This window comes from Cnephaeus nilssonii (genome assembly GCF_951640355.1).
Source record: "Cnephaeus nilssonii genome assembly, chromosome: 14".
Classification (NCBI taxonomy): Eukaryota; Metazoa; Chordata; class Mammalia; order Chiroptera; family Vespertilionidae; genus Cnephaeus; species Cnephaeus nilssonii.
In genome coordinates, this window is record NC_137085.1 from 72,389,477 (window position 1) to 72,415,562 (window position 26,086).

At 40.3% G+C, this 26,086-nt stretch overlaps 1 protein-coding gene across 2 annotated transcripts in view; it reads left to right on the top strand.

The window, feature by feature from the left end:
- The window catches only part of ZNF169 (zinc finger protein 169), a 38,449-nt gene extending 13,643 nt beyond the window's left edge, over positions 1-24,806 (top strand). The window contains exons 3-5 of one of the 2 annotated variants that reach the window (XM_079790932.1): positions 7,162-7,288; positions 7,758-7,856; positions 20,458-24,806. In XM_079790932.1, the coding sequence (XP_079647058.1) occupies positions 7,162-7,288; positions 7,758-7,856; positions 20,458-22,007 (1,776 nt within the window). In that variant the 3' untranslated portion in view covers positions 22,008-24,806. The remainder of the gene's footprint in view (positions 1-7,161; positions 7,289-7,757; positions 7,857-20,457) is intronic. The other variant, XM_079790933.1, reaches the window with a different exon arrangement.
- The last annotated feature ends 1,280 nt before the right edge of the window (positions 24,807-26,086 follow it).

The following is a 26,086-nucleotide window of genomic DNA, read 5'->3' on the forward strand; positions in this document are numbered from 1 at the left end:
ACTTAATCCTGTCTGTGACCAGCAATTTTCCTTTGATTCGCTTCCTGGTGAAAAGTTGATACCAGGCAAGAGCACCTGAGTGGGTTAGTTTTTAAGGTGAAGTTTCCATACCTGGAAGAGTGTCAGGCACTCAACACATTTGTTTCATAAAGAGACCAACTAGTAACTAATTTTGAAAGAATTAAAGAACCAAAGGGGTTTGTTTTGCTATTTGTTGTTCGGGGCATAGAAATTACATATTTTAGGGTTCTTTAAATCGTTTAGCACCCTTGCAGCAGCCATGCCCATTCTGACCAGTGACCTGTTCTCAGGTGAGAATGACAGGCAAGTTCCTTCCCGATGTCACCCCAACTTTCCTGGGCATGTGTCTATTCTCCCTGTCCAGTCCCATCCCCAGTGATCTGTGGGGAATAGGCTGGTGGCTCCCTGGGGAGTATAAAGCTTTAGCTTCCTGGTGAAGCTGCCCAAATGACATACCAATAATATTTTGCTTTGCAGGGAGGGGAGACCCCAAAAAAGCTGGCTATAGACCTGCAGAGGACTATGCAGTTGTTCTTGTTCGTCCCTTTTGCTCCTTTCCTGTTGTTAATAACTAGGTTAATTATAATGGTATCGATATCTCCAGATATACACACACTGGGGGTTAGGGCTTAATATATGGATTTTGGGAGGACACAGTCAGCCCATAGCACCCCATAGATCTCGTGACTGTGAAGAAACCTTTAGTCAAAATTTACAAGTGTCAGAGAATCCACAAGCGAAAATTCATATGGATAGAGAGAAACCTATGAATACAGTGAATGTGAAACTCTGGATATAAAATCAACATACAAAAGTCAGTTGTATTTCCATACATTTCCAGTGACTATCTAAACAAGAATTTTTTAAAATTTCATTTATAATAGCATCAAAAAAAAATACTCAGCAGTGAATTTAACCAAGTAAGCAAAATCTTGCTCATTAAAAACTACAAAACATTGCTGCAATTACTGATGATCTAAATCAGTGGAAAGTCTCCCCATGCTTATGGATTGTAAGACAATATTGCTAAGATGACAACAGCAGTGGAAGTGATCTATAGATTCAATCCAATCCCTATCAAAATCCCGTATGTGTGTGTATGTGTGTGTGCTGCAGAAATAGAAAAACCTGTACTAAAATTCATTTGAAATCTCACAGGACCCCGAATAGCCAAAACCAGTTAAAAAAGAAAAATAACAATGGGAGGACTCATACTCGCTGATCTCAATACTTAGTGCCAAGCTACAAACAGTTAGAAAACTGCTGTATTGCCAAAAGGATAAAAATATAGATGACAGAGCAGAATTGAGAGCTCAGAACAAATAATCCTCACATATACAGTCAGCTGATTTTTGGCAAGGGTGCCACATCCATTCAGTTGGAAAAATACCAAGTCCATTCAATTGGACAACTGGATAGCCACAGCTAACAGAACACACTTAAGATAAATGAAACATTAGAAAACTGCAAAGAAACAGAAGTTATTATGAATAGGCATATGGAACGTTCAGAACTGAAAAATACATACCTGAAGAAAAGTTCAGTAGCAGATTCAAGGGAACAGAAATCAGTGAACAGAAGATAGAACAATATAAATTACCCAATCTGTACAACTTGGAGAAAATATAATGAAGAAAAAATGAACAGTTTCATGAACTGTGGGAATATAACAAAATATCTAACGTGTACCATTGTAGTTCTGGAGAAGAAGTGAAGGAGGACAGGGTTGAAAAAGTATTAGAGAATCAGTGGCTGCAAACCCCCCAAATATGGCAAGAGATGTAAACCTACAGATTCATAAAGCCAAGTGTATGTCAAACATGATAAACCCACTGAAATCCATGCCAAGACACATTATAATGAATCTTCTGAAGACTAAAAATCAGGAAAACACCTTGAAAGGAGCCAGAAAAAAAAACCACATTTTTCTCATCGGGGGAAAAACTGTTAGAATGGTAGTGGGTTTCTCATCAGAAACCACACAGGTTAGGTGGAAAGGGTGCAGTGTTTTTCAGGAGCTGAAAGGAAAGAATTGTTAATGCCAAGTCCTATACCAAATAAAAATATCTTTCATGAGTGAAGGGGGAGATCAGGAAATTCACAGATGAAAGAAACTGGGAATTTGTTTCCAGGAGAATGAATAACGGCAATTTTATTAACAAATGGAAACAATAAAAGAGGAAACCTTGGAACATCCGTGTGCAGTAAAGAATGAACATAGCAGGCTTGACACCTCTATCCTTAGAAAGTCCTGTTGGCTAGATCATCCTCTGGCTGCATCAGGACCTTGCATTTCAGGAGGGTTGGCAACGTTCCCAGAACTGATATGAATGGCTCACTGGACCTAAAAGTATGCAGTGGGTTGGTTTATGCCGAACACCTGCTTTCCTTCTGGGACCTCGATTTATAATATGTGCTAGGCAGAGGGTGCCTCTGGGCCAGCTCCTACTAAAAATGTTGAATACTGAGCCTCTTATGAATTTTATTGTTAGACAACATTTAACACATATTGTCACAAGTCCTTGCTGGAGGACTTAAGTGCGCCATGTGTGTTTCCACTGGGAGAGGATTCTTGGAAGCTAGTTCCTGGTTTCCTCCAGACTTTCTTTCTCCTACCATTTCCCTTTGTGGATTTTGCTTTGTATCCTTTTGTTGTAACTGCAGCCATGCGTACAACTATATGGTGTGTCTTGTGATTCCTCATAATGAACATCAAATCTAAGGGTGGTCTTGGGAACCCTTGACGCACTCAGGATGAAAAAGAACACAGGAAGGAAAAATAGGGTAAATACAGGAGGCACTCCTCCTATACAGGAGTTTTCTAAAGTAATTTTGGTGGTGGAAACAAAAATAATTACATGGCCTGATGTGATTCTAAATGTATACAAAGGAAGTACTTAAGAAAGTTACATCTTAAGTAGGAAGGGTAAGAGGATGTATTGGGAAGTAAGGTTTCTATATTTCATTCAAACTGGTAAAATGACATGAGCAGGAGATTGATAAGTTATGTATACATAATGTATCACCTAGAACAACTACTAAAAATGCTATACAAAGAGAGATACTAAAAAACATTATAGATAAATCAAAATTCAATTTTTGAAAAAGCTCAAGTAACCCACCAGAAGTCAGTAATAAGAAAACTGAGACAGCCTAAGTGCCCATCAGCAGGCGAGTGGATTAGAAAACTGTGGCACATCTACACAATGGAATACTACGTTGCTTTAAAAAGGGAGGAATTCTTACCATTTGCAACAGCATGGATGGAACTAGAGAGCATTATGCTAAGCGAAATAAGCCAGTCAGAGAAAGATAAATATCACATGATATCAATCATTTGTGGAATATAATGAACAACAGAAATAGAACCAGAGACATAGAAGCATCAAACAGACTGTCCAACTTATGAGGGAAGGCGGGGGGAGGAGGGGGGTGATAAGAGATCAACCAAAGGACTCGTATGCATGCATATTAACAAAATCAATGGACGCAGACAGAGGGCTTGTGCTTGGGGGAGGCGGTGGTGGGGGAGAGGTCAATGGGGGGAAAAAGGAGACTCATGTAATACTTTAAACAATAAAGAATTTTAAAAAAGAAAGAAAACTGAGAAACAAAATTAGAATGTTCATCAACTGAAAGAGAGACTGGCACAGTTGATTAAAACAACAATCATATGTGCTATCTAAATGAAACTTCAAATACATTGTAGACAGGTTAAAACACAAGGATAAAAAAGGTGCATCATGTAAACATTAATCAAATACAGCAGGAGTGACTATATGAATACAAGGTTAGGTAGACTTCAAAGCAAGGAGAGTTACCAGACACAGAGGGTCAGTTCACCTGGAAGACATTATGGTCTTCAATGTATACACATCAAATAACAGAGCTTCAAATAGGAGAACAGAAAATTGAAAGGAGAAATGGACAAATCAACAATTTAAGACATAAATATCTTTCTGTTAAAGATAGAAGAGCTAGACCCAAAATCAGTAAGAACTTATCAACACCATCAAACAACAGAATCTAATCAACATTTACAGAACATTCCACCCAGCAGTAACAAAGGACATATTCTTTTCAAGCGTCCTAAAAAACATATACCAAGATAGATATATCCTGGGCTGTAAAACAACACAACACAAAATAAAAATTTGTTTACTGTAACAAACTTTGAAAAATTGAAATCATACAAAAGTGTGTTCTCTGACCACAATGGAATCAAACTTGAAATCAATATGAGGAATTTCACAGAAAAATCTCTAAACACTTAGAAAAGAAATAACACACTAGAAGGAATAATCCATGAATCAAAAAAATAAAATTTCAAGGGAAATAGAAACATACATGAAAAGGAAATGCAATATATCAAACTGTGTGAGATGCAGCTAGAGGAGCCCCGAGAGTAAAACCTATGGCACTAAATAAATGTATATGTTAGACACAGAAAAGGTCTTAAGTCAGTCATCTAAGCTTCCGCCTTAAGAACCTTACCAAAAGCTTCCTTACGAACCTACAAAAATAAGAGCAAAATGAACTCAGAGTGAACAAATGGAAGGGAATAATAATTATAAAGGCAGAAATCAATAAAATTGAAAAAATAAAAAGAATAGAGAAAAAAGATGAAATAAGAGCTTCTTCTTTGAAAACAAAATTGACAAACATTGAGCAGGACTAAGAAAAAGAGATTAGACACAAATTACCAGTGTCAAGAATTTAAAAAGGGATATTACTACAACTCTAGCCATCAGAAAATTTCAATGAAATGAACCTATTTCTTGAAAAACAAAAACTACCTTAACTTGCCCAATACAGAATAGATAATTTGAACAGCCCTATAACTTTAAGGAAGTCCAATTTGTAATTTAAAAACTCCCACAGAAGAAATCTATAGGTCCAGGTGATTTTACTATGGAATTCTGCCACATGTTTAAAGGAGGCTTACCACCAATGCTATATAATTTCTTCCAGAAAATAAAAGCGAGGGGAACACTTTCCAATTCACTTTGTGGGGCAGGTATTAAACTGATATCAAAAGCAGACAAGGACAACAGAGAAATCTAAAACTGGAGATCAACATCTCTCATGAATATAGACATGAAAATCCTTAAATTATTAACAAATTGAATTCAACAATATATAAAAGTAACTATATACCATTACCAAGGACCATTTATTTCAGGATACAAAACTGGATCCATATTTGAAACTCAATTAATGTAACCCACAATATTGACTAAAGAAGAAAACCACATGATTATATCAGTTGATACAGTAAAAATATTTGACAAAATTTAGCAACCATTTCTGAAAAGCACAGAACAGTAGTAACAGATGGCAACTGCTCTATTTTGTAGGGACATCTACAAAAATTCTAGAGCTAATTTTTTATTGCTAACATTTATATAATAAAATTTCTTATTTTAATGATTCTTAAATATATATCAGGTCCTTGAATAATGTGTTTTGATTCAATGTCATTTTGTTATAATGATGAGATACTGTAGGAACTTAACTCTGGTTTATATCAATTAGCCTATGATAAAATTGGTTTCATGATACATCATTTTGCTTAAAGTCACAGAACCTATAAAGAATGTTAAGTGAGGAATTACTGTCCAGTTCAGTTGCATAAAGTACATTCACAGTGTTGTACAACTGTCATTCTCCATTTCCAAAATTTTTTCATCTTCACAAAGTGTAAGTCTGTTTATTAAAACAGTAACCTCCCATTCCCCATTCTTCCCATTTACTGGGAACCTCTATTTTACTTTGTGTGTCTATGAATTTGCCTATTCTATGTACCTGTTATAGTGGAATCAAACAATATTTGTCCTTTGTGACTGGCTTATTTCACTTTATTATAGCATAATGTCTTCAAGGTTAATCCATAATTTAGCATGTATTAGAATGTCCTTTTTTAAGGCTGAATAATATACAATTATCTGTACATAATTGAGCAAATGTGAATAATGCTGTTATGGACATTGGTGTATAACTACCTGTTTGAGTCCCTGCTTTCAGTTCTTTGCTGGACCCTATAGTAAATTGTATGTTTAAGTTTTTGAGGAAATGCCCAACTCTTTTCCATAGAAAACACGATTTTACTTTTATCACTAGCAATGCCCAAAGGTTCCAATTTCTCTACTTCCTGCCAAAAAATTATTTTCTGTTTCTTTGGTATCCTAGTGAGTGTGATGTGGTATCTCAGTATTCCTAATGCTGGAGATAAAGGTTTCCCTCCTTATATCAAGAACAAGACAAAGATGTCTGCTCTTACCACTCTTATTCATTAATGTGCTAGAAGTGCTACAATAAAGGCAAGAAGAGGAAATGAAATGCAGACAGATTCTAAGGGAAGAAATAAACCTGTCCCTATATGCAGATGCCATAATTGTCTATGTAGAAAATCTCAAGGGACCTTGGAGAAAAAATACTCAGAGCTATCAAGTGAGTTCAGCCAGGTTGCAGGATTCAAGATAAACATACAAAGAGTTGTACTTCTGTATCATAACAATGAACATATGGCCACTGAAACAAAAAATATAATTTTGAAAAGAAGAAATTCTTAAAACACATATAGGACTTGTGTGCTGAAAACCCCAAATGTTGATGAAAGAAATCAAAAGAACATGAGTTCATGGACTTGAAGAGTCAACGTAGTAAAGATGTCAGTTCTCCCCAATTGATACACAGGTTTAATGCAATCTCGTCAAAATTCCAGTGACTTTTTTTTGGTTGCTATAGATGAGATTATTCTAAAATTTATATGGAAAGGCATATGCCCTAGAATAGCTAAAATACCTTTAAAATGAAGGATGAAGTTGGAGGAATCACACTAGCTGATTTCAAGGCCTGCTGTATAGCTACAGTTATCAACACTGTTTTTGACAGTGCCACGGACATAGAAATCAGCAGAGCAGAACAGAGAACTCCTAAATAGACTTACCAGCCACGTGGGCAGGGGTTTTATTGTGTTGACACATGGCATCAGGGTTCAGGTTAGAAGCAGGATCTATGGGTCTCATCTAGGTGCCCCACACCAGCCTTCTTGCTGCCTCAGTGCTGGTTAGTAGAGTAGGTGAACTGATTAGTGGGTTGGCTGGCTCCTGGGTGAGCAGGGATGTGTTTCTATTCCAGACAATAATAGCCTTCAGAGATGTAGCTGTGGCCTTCACAGAGACAGAGTGGAAGCTGCTAAGTCCTGCCCAGAGGACCCTGTACCGGGATGTCATGCTGGAGACCTACAGCCATTTGGTGTCGCTAGGTAAGGACGGACCTTTTCAGGTCTTGGTCATTTCAAGATTTAGGCAGCAGCCACCAGGCTTTTGGCTGAGAAAGAAAAATAATATTTTCCCTACATCCCCGGAAAATGTCTGGGTTCTCCAGCTTTGAAAGTAGTGCAGTTATTTAGGGGTGTGTGTGTGGTATCTTACTGCATTTCATCCCATGAAGGGGCTATTGCCAAGGCCCCTTCCTCCCAAGAGATGGTGCTTCCAGTGGGGGAATATTTGTATTCGGTGAAGCACAGGGGAGAGTCGGTGTACTGCCTTTAGGTCCAGAAGTACCGCCCCCCCTTCCCTAGTCACTCTGTTAGCATTCAGAGAGCCTTTGCCCTCCTCTGTGCCTCCTCACCCCCTCTGGGTTGTTGCGTTCCCAGCTGACTCGAAGTTCTGATTGCCTTTTAATCCGCTGACTAAACCCAAGGTCACCTTGCTTTCTTTTCCTGTGAGTAGGAATTGCCTTTTCCAAACCAAAGTCCATCACACAACTGGAGCAAGGGGACTCGGAGCCCTGGCGCGGAGAGAGCGAATGCCGTCTGGAGCTCTGTCCAGGTGAGTGAGAAGCACCAAGCAGACGAGGACACAGGCCCGCGAGGCGCTCGGCAGGTGAGGAAGGAGCAGCATCTGTGAGCTCCTGGGGGGAGCTCTTCTCCAGCCCTCCCTTCCCTGCCCTCCTGCTCACCAGAGAGGGCCCCCCCCCCTGCTCTCCTCCCCCAGGAGCATCACTCTGTCACTGGCATCCCTTCTCCAGCACACCTAGGGTCTCCCTATTCTTGGGCTTTTCTTGTTGGGCCTGATCTTCAACATAACTTGCCCTCTGAGCCTAAGTCATCTGCCCCAGCTAGATAATGTCCTGTTACTCTTCTTAACCTGGTAACATTTTTGTGCATTGATTCTAGCCATACACTCTATTAACTTTTTTTAATTTTATGATGGATTATTTAGAATTACAAAAGGGTATAAAGAATTATGCAGTGAGTGCCACTGTGCCTTCCCGGTAGCCTGACGGACGTTCTAAGTCCAGGTGACAGCCCTGCAGCTTCCCTGGTGGTATTTTGCTCCTCCATCCTGTCCCTGAGAATCCAGTGCCTGCATCAGCATTTCCATGACTACCTTTATCCTTATTTTCCATTTGATGGTCCTTCAACCATATAGAGCGGCAATTTCCACCAGTGTGCAGCAGCACTGGAGTGTGAGGCGGCATAATAGCTGCAGGCACAATGTGGCAGAGCCTAATCAGGTTGAGGCCACGCCTGCCTATGCACACTTGTGCACCACAGAATTTTTAAAACAGGCAACACCTGACTATTTAGTCAGGGGCACTGACTGACCTCTTTCCCGTAGATTGCCAAATAGAAGAATGACAACAGCCAACACAACAACAGTTGTCTGGTGTGAATGAACCAAAAGTATACTTTTTTTTTTTAGTCAGATCGGCAAAAAATAATTATTTTGGGGTGCTGCAGCATTTTAGTAGTTCGTTTGCCATGAGTTGAAAAAGGTTTAAAATCGCTAATATAGTGTGTTGTTTTGCATGTTTGTAAATTTCTCTGCACATAATATTGTAATGTCACACATCCCTCTGGAACATGCCTTTTCACCCACTTTCTGTGAGACTCATAACGTGTAGGTTTAGTTCATATTTTTAAAAACTTACATAATTACATTATATGAATATTCTTATTTTAATGCAGTTGAAGTTCCTTGCTTTTAGAGAGTTAATTACTTCTGATTTTTGGCTGTTAAATAATGTTGCTATATATTCTTGTTACTTCCTTGGAAAAATGTGCAGGAGTTTTTCCAGATGCCTACGTAGGAGCAAGTGCAGTAGCGGTTCATTGGCACGAGTGGCCGCAGCCTGATGAGGCTGTGCCACATTGTGCCTGCAGCTATTATGCCACTTCACACTCCGGCAGCAGCGCTGAGCTCTTTTCCACACCCTCACCTACACCAGGTGCTGTCAGACCCGTGTTTGACCCATGTATTCGCTCTGCGTTGCAGCCTCACGGGGGTTTGCTTTCCTGTGCGCATGAGCATCTTTTCCTGTATCAGTTAGCCATTGGTGTTTCCTCTCTGTGAGGTGCCTGTTCAGAGTGTTTTCCTCCTTTTTATTTGGGCTGTTTCTTTCTGTTACTGATTTGTAGAAATTTCATATAAATTCTGTGAACATTATAGGTCTTTAATCCAACTGGAATTAATTTTATGTGAATGTTGGGAGGTAAGGATAATTTTTTCATGATTTATCTTTTTTCATTGTTTTATTTTCAACATTCCTGGCATTTTACTTTTGTTTAAAGAGTAAACTTTGGTTAAAAGTTCTGATGTATGTTTATATCCATGAAGTCATCACCACAATCCAAAAAATCCAAGCATACCTATCACCCCAAAGTTCCCTTATGCCTCATTCTCCTCCCTTCCCATTTCCAGGAAACCACTGACCAGCTTTCTATCATTGTAGATTTGTTTGCATTTTATGGAATTCATAGGAATTGAATACAGAATATATAGTGGATTCTCTCACTTAACATAATTACTTTGAATCTTATGCAGAGTGTTGCATAGATCAGTAGTTAATTTCTTGATATCACAATTTATTCAACTATTCTATCAAAAGACTTTGGATAGTCTCCAGTTCTGACAAATACAAATAAAGCCTGTGTGAATATTCATGACAAGTTTTGTGTAGACATATGCTTTAATTTCTTTCAGATAACTAGTTGGGATTAGAATGGCTGAGTCATGTGATATGTGTATATTTAACTTTTTACTAAATATAAAAGGTTAAGTTTTATATTAACTGTTTCCAAAGTGGCTTCACCTTTTCACATTCCCACCAGCAGAATTCCAGGTGCTCCACATCTTTGTCAACACTTAAATCTTTTACCCATTTAAAAAACTGGTTTCTTACCTTTTTATTGAGTTTTGAAAGCTCTTCCTATATTCATTATAGAAATCCATGATCAGACATTTGATTTGCAAATATTGTCTGAAATGTGGCTTGCATTTCATTCTCTTAGTTTATCTTTCAAAGAGCAACTCTTACTTTAGAAATGCAAGTGTCATTTTTTTCTCTCATGAGTCTCACTTTTGGTGGCATATTTAAACAATATTTGCCTAAAGGTCAAAAAGATTTCATATGTATTTTTTTGTTTTTAAAAGTTCAATAATTTTTATTTTACATTTAGGTCTATTATCTATTTTGAATAAATTTTTATACTAGGTACTTAAGTCTTTTTTGTGTGTGTGTCTACAAATACCCATTTTTTCAGCACCATTTATTGGAAGGACAACCCTTTCTTTTTTGAATTGCATATGCCCTTCATGATAAATCAGTTAACCATGTGTGTATGGTCTATATCTGGACTCTGTCTTTTCCCCACTCTTCTCTTTGTATATCTTGATGCCAATACCACATAGTCATGATTATTGTGGTGTTATAATAAGGCTAGAACTTAGTACCAATTCTCCAACATTTTTAAAATTTGCTTTAGTTATTAGAGATTTTATTCATTTCCATGTGGATTTAGAGTTAGCCTGGTAATTTTCACACACAAAAAAGTCTACGGGGATTTTGATTGGGATGGAGTTTAATCTACATCAATTTGTGGAGAATTTACATGTAAATAATACTGTGCCATCCAATACATAAACAGAGTATATCACTTCACTTTTATGATACTTCTTAATTTTTGTTAGCATTGTTTTGTAGTTTTTGTACACAGGTCTTATGCATCTTGTGTCAAATTTACCCCTCTGTTTTGATGCTATTTAAATTATTTTTAAATTTCATTTTTCAATTGTTTGTTGACAGTGCATAGAAATACAATTAATTTATGTATAATGACTTTGCAACTGGTAAACTTGAAAACTTACTTCTTAGTCCTAGCAGTATTTTTTTACGGTATAGGATTTTCTACATAGATGATCTTGTTATTTGTGAGTAAGTATAGTTTTCTTGCCATACCTGGTTTGGCTCAGTGGATACAGCATTGGCCTGCGTACTGAAAGGTCCCAGGTTTGATTCCAGTCAAGGACATGTACCTTGATTGCGGGCACATCCCCAGTAGGAGGTGTGCAGTAGGCAGCTGATTGATGTTTCTCATCGATGTTTCTAACTCTCTATCCCTCTCCCTTCCCCTTCCTCTCAGTAAAAAATCAATATATATATATATATTTAAAGTATAGTTTTCTTTTTCAGTATATCTTTTAACTTCTTTTTCTTGCCTCATTGCACGACAAAAACATTCAGTGCAGTGAATGAATTTAAATGGTCAGAGTGAACATCCTTTCCTTGTTCCTGGTCTTATGAGGAATGCTTTCCTCCTAAATGTAAGTTTTATAGCTGTCCTTTATCAGCTTCATAGAATTCTCTCCTAGACCTTGTTGGATGAGAGTTATTTTAGTTTTTTAATTTAGTGAACTGCATTGATTTTTTTTCTTGCTAAACCAGGCTTGTGTTTCTGTTAATACAATGCACAGACCTCATTCAGATTTCATCAGCTTTACCTTCATTCTTGTGTGTGTGTGTGTGTGTGTGTGTGTGTGTGTGTGTGTGTTTGGTTTTCTGAACATTTTCCCATGTATATTCATATAAATACTAGATTCAAAGATACAGAGTTCCATCAAAATGACCCCTTGTGCTATCCTTTTATGGCCACAGCCAATTCCCTCTCTTCTCCCCTCTGTTATTCTGGCAAACACTAATCTGTTCTCTGTCTCTATAAGTTTGTCATTTCAAAAATGTTATATAAAAGAAATCATACCATATGTTACCTTTGGGATTGCCTTTTTTTTATTCAGCATAACTCTCTTTAAATTCATCCAATTTGTTGCATGTATCAACATTTCCTCCTTTTTATTGCTGAGTAGTGTTCCATGGTATGAATGTACCAGTTTGTTAAACCTTTCACCCACTGAAGGACATTTGGGTTTTTTACAGTTATAAACATCTGTGTACAGGTTTCTATGTGGACATAAGGTTATCATTTCTGGGGTAGATGCCAACAGTGCAATTGCTGGGTCACATGGTAGTGGCATATTCAGTTCTGTAAAAAAGTGCCATGCCAATTTCTAGAATGGCTATACCATTTTATATTCCTACTAGTGGACTGGTGCACGGATTCGTGCACATTGAAAGGAAATTAATGAGAACGTGGCCAGCAGGGCGAGACTGGGTGAGACAGGCCAAACATGCCCTGGGGCCAACCTCCCATGGTTCCTCCCCAGCTGGCCGCACCTGGGACGGCACCGCAGCTCAAAGGGCTCTGCGGAGTGAGTGGGGTCCCTCTAGTAGGTGGGGTCCCTTGGCCTGGCCTTTGAGGATCAGGCCGAAACCAGCTCTCTGATATCCCTTTAGGGGTCCCAGATTTTGAGAGGGCACTCTGCAAAGTTGCTGTCGCTTGGCAGCACCTGCATTGAGCATCTGCCCCCTGGTGGTCAGTGCAAGTCATACCTACCAGCCGGTCAGACGGTTGGTCAGTCGGATAATTGCTTAGCCTTTTATATATATAGATTAGCAAATGTTTGAGTGATCCATTTTCTTTGCATTCTTGCCAGCATTTGGTGTTAGCACTGTTTTTTATTTTGACTATTCTGACAGTTTCTAGCAATATCTGTTTGGTTGGTAAGATTGAGGTGTTTAATGCAAGCAGTTCCAGGTAGACATGAGTTTTGGTGGGATACTGTTCAACCCAGTACACTGAGGAATAAGGTAACTGTATGTGTAGTTTTATAATAAATGTCTAGGCACGCATACACACACACACACACACACACACGCACACACACACACACACACACACACACACACACACACACACAATGAAATGTATTATAAGGATATAAGGAATCGGTTTTCATTATTATGGAGTCATAGGAAGACCTAAGAGAGTTGATGATATGGTTTCAGTCCAAAGGCCAGCAGGCTTGACACTCAGGAAGATGTTTCAGTTTGAGTGCAAAAACAGGAAAAACCAAAGCGTCCTCCTCCCCCACGCCCCAGCGTGAAGACAGTCAGGCTAGAGGAATTCCCTCTTATTTGGAAGAGGGTCAACCTTTTGTTGTATTCAGGCCTTAACTGATTGGATGAGGCCACTCATAAAGGGAGGGCAATTGGCCAAACTCAGTCTTGCCATTTATATGTTCAAGTCATCCAAAAACACCCTCACAGAAACACCCACAATAATGTTGGACTAAACATTGGTGGCCAGATAAGTTGATACATAAAATTAATTATATGTTAGTATTTCTTTTATATTGTCTTAAAATCATGGACATGGTATATTATGAAAAATTTCCAATTTCTAAGGACTAATTCTGATTAACATTGAAAACATCCACCTTTTACATTTACGAACCAAGTCTTAGAATTCTTTAAACTGTTTAAAAGCAGTGACAGCACAAGCATTCCTCTTGTGAGCCAGTGTCTAAGGCCATTCACTTAACAGCTGTTCTTTTCTACTACATCCAGCAGCTACAGAAGGAAACATTTCCTTAATGAGCCATTAGGCATTGGTTTTTCTCTTTGTATTGGAAAGTTTTGAGTTCATGTACAATTATTGATGTACTTTTATTGATCTCAATAATCAATCGGCCCAAGAGCAGTTGTAGATTTTTCAAGAGTTTATGAGCTGATTTTCTTCTACATCATGGAAATTTTTTTGATTCACTGAAAATCATTACTTTGCTAAATTTTATTTTTATTTATGCTTTTATTCAGGAACTTCTGGATTTTTCATCAGCTTCAGGTAGACAGAACCATAGGTTAAAACCATGTTAAAGTTTAGGGTTATCCAAAGTGGACACTGGAATTCCAAATCACTTTTAGCTAAAATGTGCCATATTACTAGCTAAATACAAAAATTTTAATGAATGAATGTTCTTATTAGACGAATGGTTAGAATTGGTTCCCATAAGGGCAACATTAACCATATTTACCTCAGTCACCATATTTAATACAGAAGACTCTCAACATAAGAAACATTCAAACCCATAGAGAATTTTAATGGATTGAGAGAATGCACTTTTTCTATTAGAATGCTAGAAAATGCACTACATAAATCTATTACTGAAAAATATTGGCAGTCCAAGGAATGGCTGATAAAAAATATGTGGATTTGGAACACAGGATGTCTTGGAATAACTATCTTATGTATAGCTGAGATCCTGTACAAATTTCTATCCTTTCCATTTGGTTTCTTTACTAGAAGGATAGGAGAATCACAGGGGCTTGTACATGGAATTATAAGTCCCCTTTTTAACTAATCCTATCTAATAAAAACCCTAATATGCAAATAGACCGAATGGCGCACTGACCACCAGGGGGCAGATGCTCAACGCAGGAGCTGTCCCCTGGTGGTCAGTGCTTTCCCACAGGGGGAGCGCCACTCACCAGAAGCAGGGCTCACAGCTGGTGACTGCAGCGGCGGGAGCCTCTCCCGCTTCCACGGCAGCGCTAAGGACCCCTTGGGGTCCTGGACCCAAGGGTGCAGGCTGGGCTGAATGACACACACCTCCCCCTCCTCCCCAGTGCACGAATGTCATGCACTGGGCCTCTAGTTTTGTATAATGGGCTTACTTCCAGCTAGTGCATCAGGTCTTAAAGGATATTGGCTAATATTAGGTAGAGGCAAAGTATTATCAATAGTTAATAGGAGTGGCTGAATTGATCTTGACAATATCTGTACTGGAAAGGATCCAAAGTTGCATTGGAACATACTGCAACAAACGTTCAGTTTTAACATTACTTTCCTCTTGTGGAAGTTCCTTTAAAATAATAATTTCCCCAATTGTTTCAGTATCTGATTGCTTTAGTCCTGAATACTAGTATATTTCACCTTTCTGGGAAAAGGATATGTGGGCATCATGGGTTTCAAGAAAATCTTTTTCTATCCACTAAATTGGGACTGATTTGACCAGTAAAAATATATGTTGCCTCATAACATTCCCTAATTGAAAGGAGACAGGTCCTGATTTAAAAACAGTCATTGGTTGGTTATACACCCCTACCATGTGCACAGAAGCTTTACTCTGATAGGGAAGCTTAGCTGGGTAGGGTTAAGAATGGATAACGTAGCCCCAGTATCTCCAAGGGCCTTAGTAACTTGCCCTTTCATGATAATTTCAGTTTCTCCTAAAGTATTAGTAAATAGTGGAAATACCCTCTCATAGTCCTTAAAGCAGCCCTATGCTTGCTTCTATTCTTCTACTCTTTGTAAATCTCATTTCACTTTCCTACAATCCTTATGCTGACCGGGCTTTTTATAGTAAAAAGACTCCTCTCTGCCCTTGTCTAAGAAACCTCTCAGTAGATCTGACTTGATTGCTTAATTGTTGGAGCTTTAAGTTCATAAAGTTGGCAGCTTTATATGTTTCTTTCTTTTGAATAAGTTGATAGTTGACCAGCCAGAATAGCCAGTTCTGATGGTTGTCTGCCATTTCATGTTGTTTGATCAAAGTTACAAGCTCTTTATCTAGTCCTTCCAAAAATGCCAAATTAAGAGGTTATTTTGATGCTTCTTAAAACTGTGTGGAGACAAAACTGAGAATTGTTCGCAAGTTTTTTCAAAATGTTCAAAGAAATCCAGCACCAATTCATCAGACTTTCTTTTATATTGTTGGATCTTGGTCCACTCCATTTTCCAGGCAAGAATCTTAGGTATGGCTTGGTAAAGCTGGTGAGCTAATGACCTGCATTTTCCCCAGTCTGTCTCTCTCCGTTTAAAAAAAAAAAATTCTCTACAGGAATATGCCAGCAAACCTGATTCAGCCATCCTATTTCCCTGTTCTCAGAAACCAGTAAGTGTATTAATTGGAATAGGTCAGAATAGCCATAATCATATATTCTAACAGTTAAATCAAATGCCTTTGCAAACCTGTTGTGGTCCTGAAGAGGGTCAGGGAAATCTTTGGTTAGATTTCTTAATTCTGTGCTAGTCCAAGGAATATATACAATCACTGGTTTCCCTCTACCTGAGACAAGCTGCTAAAGTTCCTGAATTATCTTTCTCTGAATTTTTATAATTTTTCCTTAGGTCAATAAGGAGTGGTAGTAGAGGGGAGAGAGAAGGAAGAAGGGAGGTGGAGGGCAAGTCTGTATAAGGAAGCTCAGAGAACAAAGGGTATAATGGAGGAGCTGTAGAAGGGGAGGAATGAGGTCTTGGCATTTAGTGGCTTTGGAAGCCTTCTTTAGTTCAGAGACAGTCCCTTAAATTTTCTTATTAACTTCCTGTAGGGAAGATATTTTAGCTGAGCCTTTCCTAAAAGTTTCTAATTTCCAATCAAGATAAGCTTCCCATTCGTTCCATTTTAGAGCCGGCTTTTTCTAACTGAGCATGCAGAAAAATCAATTTAGAGGTCTCAAAAATCCCCCACTTTGGCCATTTCAAGCTGATACCATTTTTAGTTAAGTTTCCCCATTTCTGTAGATACTTGCAAGTTGAGATTCCATATGAATTATACATGAACTCTGAGGGAGTATTAATGGGGAGCTGGGATTCTTGGGATTCATGGACCTTAGAGGCACGACTTCCCATTTTAACTGTAGTCTTTCTTTGGATTTCTGCAGTCTCAACAAATTTTCTAGGAAGGTTATATAGTGGGTCGAAGTGTGCTGCTTATAACATGAGCTCCTCTAGGCCAAGCATGTCAAACTCAAAGGCTAACACGGGCCAAATAAACAAGGTTTAAGTTTATGAAGGCCACAAAAAAACAAAAGCTTCCATTTTCATAGAAACATAGGTTTATTTCAATAGAGATATGCTGAGTACAAAGAGCTGAAACAAATGAGTAATCGTTAACATAAAATAATAGAACATTTTAATAAAAATATTTTTTCTTGAACATTAACTTACTAGACACTGAATAACCTCCCACATTAATAAGTATAATTTTTCTTGTTCTCCAAAAGTGAAATATTTCCTGTTGCACACACCAAACAAGTCAGTCCAAGACTAATGACATGGCAATCGGCTGCTAAAATATTTGCTGTTAGTATTAGTGGAGAGAAATGGTGCGCCGGCGCGTAAGGGAAACGAATGCACCACGATTATAGTAATCAGTCATTAGCGAACATTGTAGTTTGTTATTAGTAATTATGTATAACAGGCTATTGTAAAAATTAAGTTAGGAAGTTTTTATTAAAACGTTTCTTACATACTGTTATATTGGCTCGGCCGCAAAAATATCAGTTGTGGGCTGCGAGTTTGACATGCTTGCTCAACATGTGCTTCAGTTTGTCTCCCCAGTTGTTTAATACAGCTATGAGGACTCAGAGCACTAGGTACACCACCTTTCTATGTGCATCCCCTTAGAAGTCAATTGTTTAATTACAGTTGAGTTGGAATTTTCCTATTGGGCTTCTGCAGGTTGTGAGGAATGTCCTCTGACACATCCACGAAGATTCTTAGTCTCCTAAAAACACCCAAGGTTCTGGCTGGAGGGAGGGTATGTCCTCATCTTCACAGCCCGAGTTCAGGGTCTCATCAGCAAGTCTTTGCTCAGACTGCAGTGGAATAATTCCAATTGAAAAGCCAAAATCAAAGCCAGCCACCCTTCTCAACTCCTATCTTTTAGTGCCACCTTGAGGATTTTCTAAGAACAGTTCAAATAAAGTCTGTCCCTCTACCTCAAGCAAGGGAAGGTCCTGGCTCAGAGGCAACTCATCCAAGTTCACCCAATGTGGCGGGGAGCCAGGCTCAATGGGCCCCTTGCTGGATTCTATCACCGGGCCCAGATCCATTGGGGGTCCTGGGTGAGCTTCACTGGAATCCTGCCAACTACTCTAAGTAAATGTCAATGTAAGAAACATTCAAACCTGTAAAGATTTTTGTGAGTTTATTTGTGTCAAACTGATGGCAATTGCCAGGAAGCAAAGTCTCACCGGATTGAGAAAATGGCAGTTTTGCACCTTATTTTACACATTACAATCAAAAGAGGAGACATGAGTGGGTTATATGAAATCCATTCGTGATAGATTAGGGAGGTGGGAGAAAGCAATAAAGGGGGTAACCTCTGGGGTTGGATAAAAAGTAAAATAATAGACACATACTTCTTTATATAGGTGGGTGCAGGATAGTTAACAGTCAACAATTTTAACTCAATAACAATGAGGGGATTTTTTTATTTCCGCAGTGACGCCTGTGCTTTGAGGGGTCCAGAAAAAGGAAATTAATTTCACATTCCAAAGATATGTTATCATAGATGCAAAACAACAGACTTAGTGAAGGTGAAAATTGACCTTTGTCAGGAAAGATTTCTAGCTTAGGACATGACTACTCATAATGAACTGCTTTTAGTTAAAAAGTTTTAATTTTGGACCATCCTTTGTGAGTTTGTCAGGTTTAGTATGTAGTACTTTTTCGTGTACAAGACACACCAAAGTGCTTCCTTTTCCAGTGAAAGGCACTGCTGTCATGGCGTGCTGTGTACCACTGGCTTTAGGGTTTATGTGATCGAGTGTACAAGCAAGACAAGAAGAAGGCAGTGGCTGCTTTCTCTTCCCATCAATTCAGAGACAAGTAGACAATTGTGCAATACTGAAAGCTCAGCTGTCAGAATTCCAGAATTACAACAAAGTATTGGAAACTGCTGCTCAGAGATATATACACACCTTCCACAGGCTGTGAAAATGTGGACAGATTAACAAAATAAACTGACAGTTCAGTGAGCTGCACTGGAGCACATTTGCTGATGAGACCAACCATGGTGGGACCTCTTGATGGCCAGAAATAGATGCAAGACTGAAAGGATGTTCACTGTCACATCAGCACTTGTGATTATCAAGGCCATTTCACAGGAGATTCTCGATCTAGCTACGTATACATACATATACACACACGTGCACGCACATACTCACACATAACTAAGTTTATTAAGAACTTGTTGAAAAGCAAATCTAGGGAGCTTGAAGTATTAGGAAGGGGTTTCATAGTAGCTATCCTTGTTAGTATTGAAAGTTGGCATTTTAGACAAGATTGAATGAGTCAATAATGTAAGTCAGGGTTCAGGAAAGATTTTCCTCTAAAGGGCCAGATAGTAAGTAATTCAGCCTCTCCACCCTTTTTGTTCTTTGATGCAACTACTAAACTTTGCCGTTCTGTGAAAGCTGCCACAGACACTACTTGGAGAGTGTGTGGCTGTGGACCTTATTTACAAAACCTTGGTGGACTGTAGTTTGCAACCCATGTTGTAGGTAGTTTATAAAACACATCTCATTGTGACTGAAGAAAGAATCTGGTAGGTCTGAAAAAGCCTGGGATGCTGAGTTTAAGTGTCATGGTTTTTTCATCAGCTTCAGGTGGATAGAACCAGTGTAATAAAACAAGGCATACAAATTGATGTCTCCTAGTAAAGAGCTATTGCAGGGGGTATTGTTCCTTTCACAACAATTTGTACAACACTGAGAAAGCAGGTTGGCATTGATTGGGGTCATCAGGTGCCAGAATCCTTTAAGGGTTGCAGACTGTTGCACTGTTGAGTCCCTACTTTCTGGCATGGAACCCAGCAAATATCCTCTAGAAAACACTTGCTTAGGATGGTGGCAACACCTCCTGGTTCATTTCCTGCATGGATCCCTGACCTTTCCTTTTTACTGCCTCCCCGATGGGGCCTCCAGGTGGAATGATTCCATGTAATGACCCCATTCCTTTCCTGTAGGAAAAAAATCACTAAAGAAATTTGTAGTAAGTCATATACTTTCAGTAAAAGCATATACAGGCTGTGCCAAAAGTAGGTTTACAGTATTTCATATGGAAAACAATACAAAAATAATATGAGAATAAACTCTGTGCTTCACCTACTCACAACTGTAAACCTGCTTTTGCTCCAACCTGTATTTGTGATAATGTTTATATCAGTGACAATGCCTGTGGGTTGTGAGATAATTGTACTGCGGGAAATGTATGACTCTAATGGCAGCACTTCATAGGACTAAAGCCATCTCTCAGGCTTTCTTGAAACTATTTGCCAGGCTCATCATTTAGAGCTGGCTCGTCTTATGAGTTTTTTGGGTTGCAGCAGTATACACATGAAGGTGTCACAGCGGGAGGGAAGGCAGCTCTCTAAAAGAAGTCTTTCTGTGACCTGAGGAATGACTGCTGGGTAAGTCTCACTGTCCACAAGGTACCGTGGTGATTATGACAGACTTTCTCTCCAGCAGAACCAAGGACAGAATTCCAGCCCAGTCTCTCCTGCCCGGCAGCCTTTTCTAGTCCACAGTTCCTCAGACAGTATGTGCTGTGTGGCCACGCCCCTGAGATTTCCCCAAGCTCTTCTGTAGGAAGTCACTTCCCACTGGAAGCTCCAAGCTGCTTGAGAGAAAAAGCAGAAGATGGAAAGAGCGAAGGCTCTGGCACCATGGTCAGGAGGCTGCAGCTAAGTGGGACTTCTAGCATATTCTTTGGCCCATTTCAAGGTCAACCAGTACACAGGGTGGAAGGCAACAGAGGTGAAGGAACAGACCAGAAGATGAATCCTGAGAGGGCAGACATGTTGACAGGGGCAGACTGCTCAGAATCTGGAGCAGTCCTGTGTGAAAGATATACACGAGGACGCAGCACAAACTCAAGCCTGGTTCGCCTCCAGAAGCATCATGCGTGCCCTGAATGTGGCCGAGGTTTCTGCCAGAGGTCAGACCTCCTCAAGCACCAGAGGATGCACACAGGGGAGAAGCCTTACAGCTGTGGGGAGTGTGGACGAGGCTTTGGCCGGAAGTCCTCCCTCACCATACACCAGAGGAAACACTCGGGGGAGAAACCGTACACGTGCAGGGAATGTGGGCGACACTTCAGGTATACGTCCTCGCTCACTAACCACAAGAGGATACACTCCGGAGAGAGACCCTTTGTCTGTCAGGAGTGTGGGCGAGGCTTTCGTCAGAAGATCGCCCTCGTCCTGCACCAGAGGACACACCTGGAGGAGAAGCCCTTTGTATGTCCTGAGTGTGGGAGAGGCTTTTGCCAGAAGGCATCGCTCCTCCAACACCAGAGCTCACATTCTGGTGAGAGGCCCTTCTTGTGCCTAGAGTGTGGGCGTGGTTTCAGGCAGCAGTCCCTGCTCCTCATTCACCAGGTCACACACTCCGGGGAGAAGCCTTATGTCTGTGCTGACTGTGGGCACGGCTTTCGCCAGAATGCCACCCTCATCAGACACCAGAGGACGCACACAGGGGAAAAGCCTTACCTGTGCTCTGAGTGCGGGCGCGGCTTTCGGCAGAAGGTCGCCCTCATAGGACACAAGAGGACTCACACCGGAGAGAAGCCCTATGTGTGCCCTGAGTGTGGGCGGGGCTTTGGCCAGAAGGTTACCCTCATCAGACACCAGAGGACACACACAGGGGAAAAGCCTTATATGTGCTCCGAGTGTGGCTGCACGTTTGGCTTCAGGTCACTTCTCACCAGACACCAGAGGACACACTCAGGGGAGGGTTCTGATGGGTATGGAGTGTGTGAGCAAAGACCTAGCCAGAAACCTGACCTCACCTCTGACCAAAGGACACACTCAGGAGAGAAGCCATGCGTGTGTGGGGAGTGTGGGCGGGGCTTTGGCTTCAAGTCAGCCCTCATCAGACACCAGCGGACCCACTCAGGAGAGAAGCCATATGTGTGCAGGGAGTGTGGGCGGGGCTTCAGCCAGAAGTCTCACCTCCACAGACATAAGAGGACCAAGTCTGGCCATCACTCCCTTCCAAAAGAGCTGTTCTCCTGACCTTTCTTTTCCTTTTGCCCTCAGTGTGCAGACGGTAGAAGTCACTGGGAAATGTTATCCCTGTTCTCCATTGCAGTGGAGGAAAAGTACTGCATTATTTCAGTGATAAGAGAGTTTGTTTATGTGTTCCTTCCTGCACTAGGAATGTGTGCTAATTTGCCAGGGCTGCCATAATAAAATACCACAGACTTGGTGCCTTGAAGAACAGAAACTTACTTTCTGTCCTTCAGTATGTGAGATGAGAAGTCCAAGATCAACATGTAAGCAGTTTGGTTCTACTGAAGCCTCCCTCCTCTGCTTGCAGATGTGACTGCATTCTTGCATGTGGCCTTTTTTCCACGTGTGTGCTTTCCTGGGGGGTCTCTCTCTTTTTTTAAAAAAATATATTTATTTATTGATTTCAGAGAGGAAGGGAGAAGGAGAGAGAGAGATAGAAACATCAATGATGAGAAAGAATCATCCATCAGCTGCCTCCTGCACGCCCCCTACTGGGGACCAAGCCCGCAACCCAGGCATATGCCCTTGGCCGGAATCGAACCTGGGACCCCTCAGTCCGCAGGCTGACGCTCTATCCACTGAGCCAAGCCGGCTAGGGCAAGGGTCTCTCTCTCTTATGGGGATCCATCCATATTGGGTTAGGGACCTCTTAACATTTACCTTTTAAAGACCATGTCATCAAAAAAGTCACATAGTAGATTATCACTTCAACATATGAATTTGGCAGAATAATTCAGTCCTCTAGTCTCGCCCCCACCCCTTCCCCAATTCACATTTTTCCCACATACAAAATACATCCACCCATTTTAAGAACTTCAAAAGTCTTAATGCTTTCCAACATCAATGGCATGTCCAGAATCCCACCTAAATCACACATGGGTGAGACTAGGCAGAATTCCTCTTTAGCTGTGAACATGTAAACCAGACAAATTATCTGGTCCCAAAATACACTGGCGGGACAGGCCTAGAATTTACATCCCCATTCCAAAAGTGGAGAGAAGAAAGGATTGATGGTCCCAAGCAAGTCAAAAACTTAGTTAGATTCTATTATGTTTAAGGCTCAAGGACTATCTTTGGTTGGGTCCTCTGCTCTCTGGTCCCACTTGGGTGGCATCGGCAGTGCCAGGCCCACTGAAACCATGGAAGAGACATGCTGGCCCCTAGTCTTTTACTTTCTGGGCCCACTGTGGGAGTAGCAGACCTGCTCATCTCTGTTTCACCTTTGGGGTCATTCCCCTTCTTGATGGGTAACACATGTTTGCAGTTGGGTGGATCCATTGTCCTACCTGTAGAATGCCTTCAGTTTGTCCCATGTGCATCATGGTTAATCCAACCTGCCAGAGTTTCTGCTGAGACAGGTGACGGGTTCCAAACTTCTATCTTTACGAAACAATTGTCCAGCCACACTGGTGTTCTTTCCAGGATGTGCTTATTTTCTGTAATATGGATAGGCTGTTTCCCACATCTTCAAGTTCTGGTTCCTTGTTGTTTAACAGTTCCTTCAGTTTATCCACCTACTCTTATTATAAGTAGCAAGAAGAAACCAGGCTGTACTGTACCTTCAACACCTTGTTCGGTAATCTCTGCTAAACTTACACCCTCTGGATGCCCAAAATTGATGTGGCCAGATACAAACTCCTGCCATAAAAACGTGTTCTGACCTTTCCTTGCCATTACCATGGATGTGAAGATGGCAGAAATCACTAGGAAACATTGTGCTCTGCTGAAATGGAATGGAGGGAAAACAATGTTGCTTTTTCCAGTGTTCATGAGATAGTTTGCTTATGGTTTACTTTTCTAAGCAGCAGTCCTTCTATATATTGTATTTCCTTTTATTTTAAAAAACTGCTTCTATACAAAGCTGCACACCTGGATGTGTACCTCATTTTATCAAGAACCTCAAAATATTCAACTTCTTGGGAGACATGGAGAGTCATTCTGTATTTCTTCTGGGCTCTGGTCCTATAATGGGGAGAGCAATATTATAATGGCCTTCATCCAACACCCCTTCCTAAGTCCTCCAATAGACATGAGTTCCCAAGCCACACACTCTGCCTCCCCCAACAACAGACTGAAGGGTATCTATTAATACCCGTCCTTGCAGCTCGAGGCCCCATCCCGTTAGCTGTGACCACATGGCAGTGATCAAGCCCAAGGACTGAGGGCTTTCAGCCACAACTCTCCCCAGTTTGGGGGTCTACAGCACACATCTTTAAATCCAGGCAAGGTGCTGCCCCTTTAGTCATTTCCTCTTGTGCTCTCTAATCCCCAGAGCCTAACAAATGCCCAGCCCAGATGCTTTCCTCGCTTAAAATCCAGAGATAATAAAAGATTATTGATAAAGTTGACTACAGGAACAGTATTTTGCATTGCAAAAATACTATAAATAGTGTCAAAAAACAAATGACTGGAAGAGAAATATATAACATAAATCAACAGTATTTAGCAGATAAAGGGTTAATATCCCTACATTATAGGAACTTTAAAAAATAAAGCGGAAAAGACCAGAAGTTCGAGAAAATTGGGCAAGAAACATGCTCAGTTTACCAAAAGAGGTATACACAAATGAAAATATGTTCAACTTCAATCATGATAAGAAAAAGGCAAATTTATAACTTCATTGGGATACCATTTCACACTCATCAGCTTGGCAGAAATTCAAAAGCTTGACAGCTATCTATTGGTGGGACTGTGAGAAGACAGGCATTTCCATGCATTGTTGCTAGGAATGCAGAATGGTAAAGTCTTTTAGAGGGAGGGCAATTTGGCAATATGTAAACTGTACATGTAACTGTTGACACAGCAAGCACACTTCCAAGGTCTCTCCTGAAGGGTCAGTTGCAGTTTTATGAATATACACATGCACATGGTTATTTTCATATAGTTCTAGAATATTGAATGTTTAAGCATAGTCAATTATATAGACTGGAGCATACACTCAGTGGGTAAAATGCAGCTGAGAAAAACACCAAGGAAGAACATACTAGTGAAACATGGAGGAAGTTTCCTAAATGAAAAGAGCCAAGTGCCATAAGCACATATAGTTTGTCACCTTTTTAAGAACAAAGGGAAAACAATGAACATAGTATTTTACAGTATTATCCTCGGTCTTGGGCAAAGTTTAATTTTACATGTGTGTGTTAGAATTATAAACAAATCCTAAACTCTTTAATGGGTTTGCTTCTTGTAGCTGTATGGTGAAACAATTCTGAAACTATTTTGGTGGGGAACCTTTTTCTGCCAAGGGCCATTTGGACATTTATAACATCATTCACAGGTCATACAATATTATCAAGATAAAATTTAGCCTGCTATATCTGGTCAGACATTTAATTCACTCCTAATGCCTAGGCAGGGTTAGACTAAAGGATTTAGCGGGCCCCACAGGGCCCAAGGCTGGACATTCCCCACCCCTCCCTTACAGGATTGAACAAATGCTGATGTGGTTGGCAGCCAGAGTTCTCACTGTGGAAGGAAAGCCATCCAAATGGAGAATGGGACTAAGCAAGGAAGAACCATGTGAGGATGTACTAGTGTGAATTTAAGATTCCTTAGACATTTGCACATGTGTGTCTGTATGTGTTTATGTGCTAATACATATTTGTGCATATGTGTATATACTTGTATTTACTTTCTACGTATGTCTGCTGAAAAGACTAAGGAGCAAGGACAATCCTGAAGCAGCAAGCACATCTAGCATCTAGATTTTAGTCCTGGCACCATTTTCCATTAGTTAAAAACCCAGGCTTCTTGGATTAATGGCTGCTTCCAGGGTTAGGGCAGGGTAGTTAAGAGATGATCCCAATCTTCTGGTAATGCCAGGGGGGAAGGAAGTGCAAAAAAAAATACACTCCAAAACAAAAACTAGGATAAAGCATGATACTAAAACACAGGACCCAGTTTGAAGGGATTCCAACCCAGTGGCTACATCTGGGACAAGTCAAGCACAAACTAATTGGGTTCACTGAGCCATAATCCATTGGGGGGGGGGGGAGAAAGAAACTAATGGGTCTATCACAGCATCCTAATATACAAAAAGCCAGGGGTAGTCACGACATAAACGACCAGACAGACGACCAAAC